The sequence below is a fragment of the Saccoglossus kowalevskii genome, chromosome 14, assembly GCF_978046115.1.
Source record: "Saccoglossus kowalevskii chromosome 14, keSacKowa6.1, whole genome shotgun sequence".
In the NCBI taxonomy this organism is placed as follows: domain Eukaryota; kingdom Metazoa; phylum Hemichordata; class Enteropneusta; family Harrimaniidae; genus Saccoglossus; species Saccoglossus kowalevskii.
In genome coordinates, this window is record NC_140654.1 from 16,831,978 (window position 1) to 16,843,313 (window position 11,336).

Here is an 11,336-nt window from a genome sequence, read left to right on the forward strand (position 1 = left end):
ACTTTTAGGCAGTTCAAAGGTATAATAACATATAAGCAACCTGTGTATAAAGACTACCTGTCTATAGTGACCACTTTTAGGCAGTTCAAAGGTATAATAATGTATAACACCTGTGTATAAAGACCACCTGTCTATAGTGACTACTTTTAGGCAGTTCCAAGACATAACGTATAAGCACCCTGTGTATAAAGACTACCTGTCTATAGTGACCACTTTTAGGCAGTTCAAAGTTATAATAATGTATAACACCTGTGTATAAAGACTACCTGTCTATAGTGACCACTTTTAGGAAGTTCAAAGGTATAATAACGTATAAGCATCCTGTGTATAAAGACCACCTGTCTATAGTGACTACTTTTAGGCAGTTCCAAGACATAACGTATAAGCAACCTGTGTATAAAGACCATCTGTCTATAGTGACCACTTTTAGGCAGTTCAAAGGTATAATAATGTATAACACCTGTGTATAAAGACCACCTGTCTATAGTGACTACTTTTAGGCAGTTCCAAGACATAACGTATAAGCACCCTGTGTATAAAGACTACCTGTCTATAGTGACCACTTTTAGGCAGTTCAAAGTTATAATAATGTATAACACCTGTGTATAAAGACTACCTGTCTATAGTGACCACTTTTAGGCAGTTCAAAGGTATAATAACGTATAAGCATCCTGTGTATAAAGACCACCTGTCTATAGTGACTACTTTTAGGCAGTTCCAAGACATAACGTGTAAGCAACCTGTGTATAAAGACCATCTGTCTATAGTGAGGTATAATAACGTATAAGCATCCTGTGTATAAAGACCACCTGTCTATAGTGACCACTTTTAGGCAGTTCCAAGACATAACGTGTAAGCAACCTGTGTATAAAGACCACCTGTCTATAGTGACCACTTTTAGGCAGTTCCAAGACATAGCGTATATGCATTCTGTGTATAAAGACCACCTGTCTATAGTGACTACTTTTAGGCAGTTCCAAGACATAACGTATAAGCAACCTGCGTATAAAGACTGCCTGTGTATAGTGACCACTTTTAGGCAGTTCCAAGACATAACGTATAAGCAACCTGTGTATAAAGACCACCTGTCTATAGTGACCACTTTTAGGCAGTTCAGAGGTATAATAACGTATAAGCAACCTGTATATAAAGACCGCCTGTCTATAGTGACCACTTTTAGGCAGTTCAAAGGTATAATAACGTATAAGCAACCTGTATATAAAGACCACCTGTCTATAGTGACCACTTTTAGGCAGTTCAAAGACATAACTATAAGCATCCTGTGTATAAAGACCGCCTGTCTATAGTGACCACTTTTAGTCAGTTCAAAGGTATAATATCGTATATGCATTCTGTGTATAAAGACCACCTGTCTATAGTGACCACTTTTAGGCAGTTCAGAGGTATAATAACGTATAAGAAACCTGTGTATAAAGACCATCTGTCTATAGTGACCACTTTTAGGCAGTTCAAAGGTATAATAACATATAAGCAACCTGTGTATAAAGACCACCTCTCTATAGTGACCATTTTTAGGCAGTTCAGAGGTATAATAACATATAAGAAACCTGTGTATAAAGACTGCCTGTCTATAGTGACCACTTTTAGGCAGTTCAAAGGTATAATAACGTATAAGCAACCTGTGTATAAAGACTACCTGTCTATAGTGACCACTTTTAGGCAGTTCCAAGACATAACGTATAAGCAACCTGTGTATAAAGACCACCTGTCTATAGTGACCACTCTTTCAGCAATATTTTGTCTATTCACCTTTGTTTAGAAACCAAAATAATAATTAGCATTCTGTTTATAAAAAAATTTTCATTTTCCTTATTTGATTTTGATCAACTCATATAAATTTAATTTTAACAGTTCTATCTCATTAATTTATCTGGACAAAAATATTATGTCAAATGTATGACTCGGCGACCCATCAAAAAATAATCCAATTTCTATATAAAGACCATCTGTCTAAAAAAAAACAAAAAACAAAACATTTTAATAAAGTTCCCTGGTTGGTTTCATATCGCTATTTTTTTCTCTGAGCTAATTCTAATTGTCACACTCTATGAATAATTATGTAAACTAGAAGAGTTTTCTTGAAGAAAACCTAAACTTGCTTTCTTTATAAACGTGTTCTCCGAGTGTTACAGTTTAAATTTGTCAAGATAGACTGTCTGTATATAATAACGTATTGTGACTATAAAGCACGATATAACTGTGAATATATTAACAGTCACATGTCCAATGTATGCTGTAATTATTATCATGTCAATAATGCCTGGTATGTTGCCATGGCAGCAAGGCATCATTAAACCAGACACTTATTATAACATCATCTTTATCTATTATAACAAGATATTCCATTGTTGCAATAGGGGGGGGGGTTAGAGATAGGGGAGGGGGAGCAGGAAACCTGAGGGACAAAATCAGAAAACTACTCGTAATTGCAAAGACAAAAAAAAAGTATCATTGTCACGTAGCACACGTACGTATGTACGCTTCACGGATGACTACGTATTATGATTTCACCACGAGTTTTTGTATTCTGTTGATTACATTGACAGTATTACAACAGCATTGGATCACGTAAATAGTAACTGACAACCATTATAAAGGCTGGCTGACTGAGACGACTGTGCAAAAAATGAGTTCTAAACGCACTTGACATATCAGTCGCATTAATTATTTATGGTGTTAATCTATTATAACTTGTAAACCTCATACAAATGTTTCGAAATTGTCTAGCGTCTATCGTGTGTATTTTAAAAATATTCGCAATCTGTAAACCGCAAAGCGTGTATATATACACAATGAAAACTGTTGAAATAACTAAATGAAAACGTTTTTCTATAGGCGCTTTAGATTCTCTATAAATTTGGTTAAAAGACCTCTAGAACAGTTTGAATTTTTTTATCCTCTCATGTGAATGTGTGTCTTTGATCCGTCATTCGTCAACAATTAAATTTTTTACTTCTTGAAAACTACCAGCTCAATTACTTTGATACTTGATATACCTCTATATTCTCTATTTTTAGTGATAATTTTGATAAGAAATTTTTTTTTTTTTTTTCAATAATATTAAGCTCAATTGCTTTGATACTTGGCATGTAGGTGCCTTGGGTGGATCTTTGTCACATTTGTTTACTAGTATTTTGTTATAATGTCTTCAATTCTCTATTTTTAATTAATATTTTTAATTGAAATTTTTGGTAAAAAATGCTATTTGCGACTATCGGCTCAATTGCTTTGATACTTGTTATGTAACAATAACTATTGCAAATATCTCAATGTTTATAATATCGGTCTTGTTTTGAGGAAGACACTCCAAAAGTTATTTCAACCATGTGATGGCTTACAATCACAAGTTTAATACGTGCTCCTGCTCCTCAGCATATCTTGGAATCAATATAAGTATAGATATCAAAATGTGTCATTCATATTTATTGTGTGTGAATTAAAAACATGTTTTTGATATTTTACGAATATCTCGTAAAATATTTCCACATTTTTCGCACATACACAAGTAAAAGTGACACTGTCGGGCGGGTACATGTTGGCGTCTAATGGGATATTTATTAACTCAGGAATGCATAAACATCTGCGAAACCAAGGAACTTTCATGATTGACCTATTATTTATTCCAAAGCATATCTTTTTAAATATCAATACACATGAGGTGATCAGGTGTCTTCATTACAAATGTATCCTGACGCATGAGATAAAGTATAGTTTTAAAAATGTTAACACCAAGCAACTCACATGTTCTCCATATTTCACAGCAAGGGGGCAGTATAACTTCAAACCTTACAGATCTTTCTTTAATCTCAGTGAATTTCTAATGTATGAAATGGTTCTGAGTCAATGCAAAACTACTTCCAAGATTGTACCTGATTGGCTACCCAACCCTAACACCTAATAATCAGACCAATCAGAGAGCAGCTTCTTTGTTGACATATATTTTCGACGTATCAAATTTTGCCTTGTATCTTGTTGCTCTACCTGTGTTCAATTTCATCAGATTACTCATTCATTTAATGATATGTATGAAAATTTTAATATTTTTATTTATTTTTCAGGACACTAGCGAAGAGAAGGTAAATGTAGAAGAAAAGATCACTTACACAACTTTAAAAGAAGAAAACAAAGGTGCTCTCACGGTGACAAGGTATAAATACTCAGTCTATTTGTAATTAAAAGATTAAAAACTCTTGTCGCTAGAAATTCTCAACATAATCGGTTTTATAGACATTTTTCGTTCACTGCGAAAATCCCACGTTGTGCATGAAATCTAACGTAAAAACAGGACAAACAAAGGTCATAGCGTTGTAGTGGCGTCAAACAACGCGTGGGCTTCGACAAAGTATTTTGGGGGACATTTCCATGCTTAATAATGTGATGTCCACATTTGATGATAGGCAATTTTCCTCTGTTGAAGAACGGCCGGTCATTGTGAGTTACGAAATAAAGAAATTCAAGTTCAAATTCAAATCAATTGATTTTTGCGGCAGACGTTCGTCGCGCGTCTTTCATGCAACTCGCGAGATCTCACAGTTGAACGGGAAATCACCTATTGTAAACTATCCATAACAATAAACTCTGGGGGTGATTTTCGCTGTGATGTACTTTATAATTGATCGACCTTAGACGTTAATACCCACTGAAATCGTGGTGAAAGTGAGAGAGCCACAAAACTTGTTTTTTGCGTCTCAAAGTGTTGCATTCTATCCTGTCATCACGTTCACGCTTCCATTGATTTATGTAATCCTGATATTTAGAGCAGTGAATACAATGTTTGAAGAGATTTCGGGGGCCATGCACTTACGAAAACGGTCTATTGATAAACTGCTAAAAACTTGTAATCATAATCATAAACTCTTCTCTAAAAACCTGAATAGGATTTATGGGTTAACGCAAGTTGTACAAGTTTCCATGTCGATTATTATGACACATTTCATCATTTTCTTAATTGTTTATTTTATTAATTATCGATTATATCCAACTCTCTTCTTAGTCCACTTCCGCCGTCCAGAAACTCGAAAAGATCCATTCACTATGATGTCTCCGAAGAGGAGCTGATGGCCAGCATTGAGCAGCAGTTTGACCTTTGACCCCCAGACTATGCTGGTGTGCTGTTGTTATGGCAACCCTGAACAGCATTAAGGGATGGCAAATCAATTTGACGATGTTTTTTCCCAACAGTAAATTGATTCAACAGATATTTATGAAAAAGTTATATTTTTATGGAATTCAATACATTGATAACTGTGTGTTGATTATTAAAACTTATATTTCCGTATTCCACTGAAATTGTATGTATGTAATTGTTAAAAAGATTCCAGCCATGTATTTTTTTACATTTAGCTTGCACGTTTTTTAATTGATCAATGAATATATACCGGTATTCGTTTCTGGATTCACTCTGCATATTGGTTTTCATCAAATTTTCAAGTACATCATTCTTACACTCATTTGTTTTAATTTAAATTTGTTAACGAGCTAGTTTTTAACTGTTAAGTACAATACGCTTCTAATACAGCAAACACTTTGAAAGCAATTAATCTCGCGTACCCTGATGACGCTCTTGCCATAAATAACACTAAAATGTTATGGAAACTAACAACGTTGTATATTTCTGTCGCTTGGGACACATATCGAAAACAACATGATATGATGACTGGCATTTTAAATGAATTTAAACTGATTCCACTTTATCCATCACCTATCTTACTGGGAAGTTATCTGTTATAATTCAAATCTCGGAGGTAATTAATTTTCTAGAGAAATATGAGCTTAATCGGCAATTCAGACCTTGCCTACATTTGAGCAAAGTAATAAGAAAAATAATGATGTAGTGATCTGCATGACTTGTACCACAGTCGTCACATCGCGCCGTGTTCAATACAGGTCCCATCCGATGTATACTATGTGTAATATACATTGTTTGTTTACATGATATTCAAACGTGCGTTGTGCGACGACTGTGGATCTTGGTGGTTGCAGTAACGAGTGCTAATTAAAGTGAATTTGTTTGACGCTATATAAGCCAAGCAAGTACATAATAGTTACCGTGTCACAGTCATCACGCAGAGTGCATTGTAATGTTGTGTAAACATTTTACAAGCATTGTGTACATGTATGCATATGACTCATAACAAACGTGACTATGCACACTGCTTTAATCGGCAACATAAGATTTTAGTGTTATTTTTTCCAGTGAAAGTATTCTGTTATACTCATAAATTGATATTTTTATTACTTGATAAAATGAATGACATCATCCATGACATCAAGACTATGAATGACTAAAAAAAAAAAATAACACACATTCGTCATTCACTGCAGGACTTAGGATCAAAGTAATTTCACTTTCATTACTTTCAATTTACTGATTCTGACAAGATTGAATCATTAGATTTAAATAGAAAAACAAAACAATATTGTTCCAGAATTTAATTAGCTGAATTTGTTAATTAGTGAAATTAAAACTCTGCTATAACTAGTAAATATAATTTGATTTTATGGTAGCTATTTTATCCCATACCTCTTAGGCCCAGGAAAAAAGTATTCATGTTTCTATTATCGTTTAAAAATGGACTTGACTCCATTTCATGTATTGTTGAGTACATCCCCATCTTCACTCTGCCACTCTGCTAACACACAATAATAATCAGCATGTTCGTTATTCTTTTTATATACTTTCACAGGAGACAAATGTTTTACGAACTATGTACTATGTACCTGAAACAAAAATGTTCGTGAAGTTTAGTCGCTATGAACTTGTATTTATTAAATTGCAAAACATTCTGGCAGCGAAAATGAATCTGCTTACAATGTATTGAGAAAAGGATAACTGTAATTGTATTTATAAAATCAACGTTATTTAATTAATAGTATCGCATTTGATCCATTAGAAGCGTATTGCCAATAGAAGCGCAATAAACCAAAGACTGTATTTATAGTATTTGCCAGATTAAAATTATTTTAATTCATTTGACCACATACACCTCTGCTATTAACATAAGCATATACCTACTAAGGAGCAATATACAAGGACCATAGATAGCATTATGTAATGGAACTGTTATTTTTATTTTGTTGTTGTTGACAGTGGCATTTTTGTTTGTCATACCATTTGGAGTGACTCTCGGCAATTCAGCCTGGATAATGTTAGAAATATATAATATATAGTTTTGTACATTTCAAAGTGCAATTATGGGTAATTACAAATGATGGCGATTGTCACCGCACATACACTGCATGTACCCATGTGTGGGTATGTCATATGTGACCAATATCGAACATGTGTGTGAAGTATCGACCATATCATACGCCTTATTTTAATAAGAAATATTTACAAATGTATTAGCATGTCATTCTAGACATGTTTTACCTGTAGAGGGCGCTGTGTTTTCAGTTTCAAAATGAGGCTTGCGGCTAGGCCACAAGTTGACCGCAGAGAGGATATACATGTAACTTTCCAGTTTGAAAAAACAAATTTGTTTATATTTACGATTTGTTTAATTGAGGTTTGAAAATTAATATTGTATGTTTAAAAATTTAGTGGTAATTTTTATGTAATTTTATCATATTGTTACCTATGCAAAAACATTTTTTTTTACATTGATGTAAAATTATTGTGGCACCGATATAGAGTTCCAGATCACACAGTTGTGTAATGAAAAATTACAATATTTTAATTCTGTCTACATTTTGTATTTAGGGGAAAACGACAACCCACTAAAAACGTCACCCCACCTTTGGGTATTTTGACAGATGTTCACATCCTTTATCTGCTGTCAAATCCCCTATTTGGTTTTTCTGAATGTAGTTTTTAAATCGGACATCTAATAAAAGTCTTGGACGTAATTCCTATATATATATATATATATACACTGGTACCGAACAATAAATAGTATACCTTTGTGTGCCCCACCCACATTTACATATTATATATTGGCACAAGTTGATCCATTATGTTAGAATGTGAGTATGCAGCCTCACTTTGGCAACTTGGAACCAGCACCTTTAATATGTCCATGCTTAAAGGGCGGTGGTCCTGGTGCAACATGTGTTTCAATTTCGAATGTATTTTACACGCATTGTGTTCGTCACTATGAGTCCTATATCGAACAGGACATGGTGCAATGACCACTGCCCTTTAATTTGACTTTTTCTTAAATTTGATGCTATGTTTAATTGAGTGCAGGTGATTCCATTTTCTGTCTTGTATATTTAAGTCGAATTATTGGTGTTGGTAGGAGAAATTGAACCACATTGAATTGACATTGAGATTCATTGTTTTCATGTGAAAAGACATCAAAGAAATACAACCTTCTTTCTGTGTCTGATACTTATAATTATTGCTTTTTCATGACCTCATCACACCTCTTGCAACTCTGTATCAATTAGCAATCCAACTTTAAAATGGTTTTCATCAGAAAAGAAGTCCCTTGAAATCTATTTGAACCATTTTACGCTGATGGGACTGCGGCTTTTCAGAGGTGTACAGTAAAGTTATTGAGATGTTGTTCTATTTACACTGTTACAACTACTGTATCATGTTGCTTCAGAAGCAAAATGGGATTTGTTTTGCATATCAGAACTTTCGAAGGCCCAGACATTATCCTCACCACTGGAGGGAGTAGTACTGTCTTGTGCTATGTTGTTTGTAATGGAGGTTTTTCAATATTACATTTTGAAAAATTTTGAATCTTATAAAGTGTGCAAGTTAATATTTTTATGCAAAACCACACATGTATTATATAAATAATTTACACCACACCCAGGAGACTTGTCACCATGGTGATGTGATTAACAAAATGATAATTTTTCATGTTGCATTTTTTCACTTTATGATTAGTTTCACACGCAATGATTTTGTGAACTGAAAAAACATTTATTCAACGATAAATAAAAAAAAATGTTACACCAACAATTGATTTTCTTTTTCTTTTGAAGTTATTGGTTTCATCTTCAGATATTTATGTCTGTATCGCTATGGTAACCCTGTCTACATTTCATCACCATTTTCAACTTTCATCACAATCTGCAAAAGTTTAGATGCTTTTGCGATAAAACAACAACTCTACAATCAAATAAAATCAGCATCATCTCTATGTCAGTGACTGGTTGTTGCATGGGACTCACAAGTTTAAATCCTACCTCGTGTAAAAAAATGGGTTTACCTTCACCTTGGCTGTGTGCGTCACAGATTCGATAGGATGCAAACATTTTCACCACCAGACTTTCTCACCTAAATTATTCTGCACTTTTTACTTACATTTCTAGCAGTAAACCCAAATTTTGAAGCCAACAGACAAAATTTAAGTCAATTTTCAGTTTCTCCTTTAAAAATATGGCTTTTTTGTCCCAAACTTTTGAGGGAAAGTGCAGAACTATTTTGTGAATTTGTGATAGAAAGAGAGAACTGGTGGTGAAAACATTAAGCCACTGAGTGAGAACTATTCACCAGCTTTGAGTGGATAGAACCTTGCGTGCAGGTGTTAAACTAAAGACACTACAGGGACTGGCAACTGTGGCAAACATCAAGGAGAATGAAACTATGTTCCATGTGACAACTCTTGGTGTGTTAGGTACCTAGATTTCTGGGTGCATGCAGTAAGTCCACAACTACTGTATCACATTTTTAGTCCCCACTTCAGGCGGATTATTAATTATTATTTCCAGTTTCCTCCTGTGACGTCTCTAACATTTTCTCAGAAATACTGCAGCAGGTATTGATGAAACTTGGCAGGTTGATGAACAAGTCTGTGCCGAATATGCACGTAAATATGCACATAATAAATGTCTGAATCAGTGACAGATCGATCGTACCATTACGAATCTCAGTGGAAACTGTAGAGGGGTGTCAGGGCTACATTTTGATGGGAATTATAGTGGTGATACTGAAGCAAACCGAGGTTCTGGTAATATACAAAGACCTGAATTAACAAAGAAGGCAAGTTGTTATTAAAGGTACATCAAGGTTTACTCAGATTTATGAATGCAGTTTCCTGAGCATGTATGAGATGTATAGTAGTTTGGTTGCACTTGTGTATTTTGGACCCGGGTCAATGACAGTTTTTAGTTATCATATTAAGGGAAATCACTTTATATGACGAGTTGTACCTAAATAGAGTACATATTAATTCAATTGTTTGCAGATGTTCCATGTAATATTTTAACACTAGTATTTTATAATTAAATAACTGGGACTATGACATTCATGTCTCGTTTCCAGTAGTTGTAACCAGTTTTTGAAAACGTGCTGTATACAAACAAGTTCACACCAGGTACATAAAATGACACAACATTCAATATTAATTTGAGAATTTTATTGCACGTAGTTAGGAGTAGAGGACAGAATAACTGATGGACTAATACAGACTATAATATCGATGTTGTAAACTGCATTTCAAAGACCACTTTCCCGGAAAGCCGAAGATACGCTATTTCGCATGCGTGCACATCCTGGATATGGGGTGTAATGTAAACATACACGTTTGATATTGTGCTTCTTGGTGTACCAATCGATGTGACAAAAATAGAAGTCCCTTCTATCGAATATTAGCAAAATGATATGTTTGGTGCATTTTCCACCATGACAAAGTGCCTAGGCATATTTCTACACCGGGGTCTCACTACTTCCAGGAAAATGAAATCACTTTCCTGGATTTCTACACCTGTTCAATCAAGACAGGGTGCTACTTTATACAGTATTCCATTGGTAGAGGGCGCTATTCATAGAATAGTTGTATTGCCCACATGCAATGTTTTTAATCCAAGAAATTTCAAAAAGAGTGTCCTCCTCGATTTACAGTGGTGTTAGGTAAGTATCAATGTGATGTTTTCTCGGTATTGAAATAATAAATATTTTTCTTTATGCAAGTGTCTTATTTTAATAATATTATATATACATGCATGCATAATTAGCCTCAAAAAGGAAGATTGGTGTGTATGACATAAATGCATATTTCTGCCCAAAGTCAAGATTTGAAACAGCCTCACAGTGATAACCTTGGTATGCACAATAACAACCTTGTGTGCATTACAATCATAATCTGCACAATAAGGCCGGATTTTTATTATCCCTTGTTTCAAGAACTCGCCAAATGAACAAGAGCCGAAAATTAAATAAAAATAAAATTTTATTTCAGTGTAATTTCTCACGCCCTTAGACTTGTAAGAGCAAAAAATTGCGAAAACAATAATATTTTTATCTTTATTTTTTTACCGTTCGCCGCATACCAAATCCAAGTTGCATTTTCGTGGGAGTAACATGATCAAAGTACCGAAGTCTCGCACAGATGACAAACAGGGTTATACATGGAATA

At 34.3% G+C, this 11,336-nt stretch overlaps 1 protein-coding gene across 1 annotated transcript in view; it reads left to right on the forward strand.

Moving 5' to 3' along the window:
• LOC102805039 (uncharacterized) overlaps positions 1-4,196 on the forward strand; it is a 33,461-nt gene extending 29,265 nt beyond the window's left edge. The window contains exon 3 of the mRNA XM_006825480.3: positions 4,080-4,196. Within this exon, the coding sequence (XP_006825543.2) occupies positions 4,080-4,193 (114 nt within the window). The 3' untranslated portion in view covers positions 4,194-4,196. The remainder of the gene's footprint in view (positions 1-4,079) is intronic.
• Positions 4,197-11,336: the final 7,140 nt, after the last annotated feature.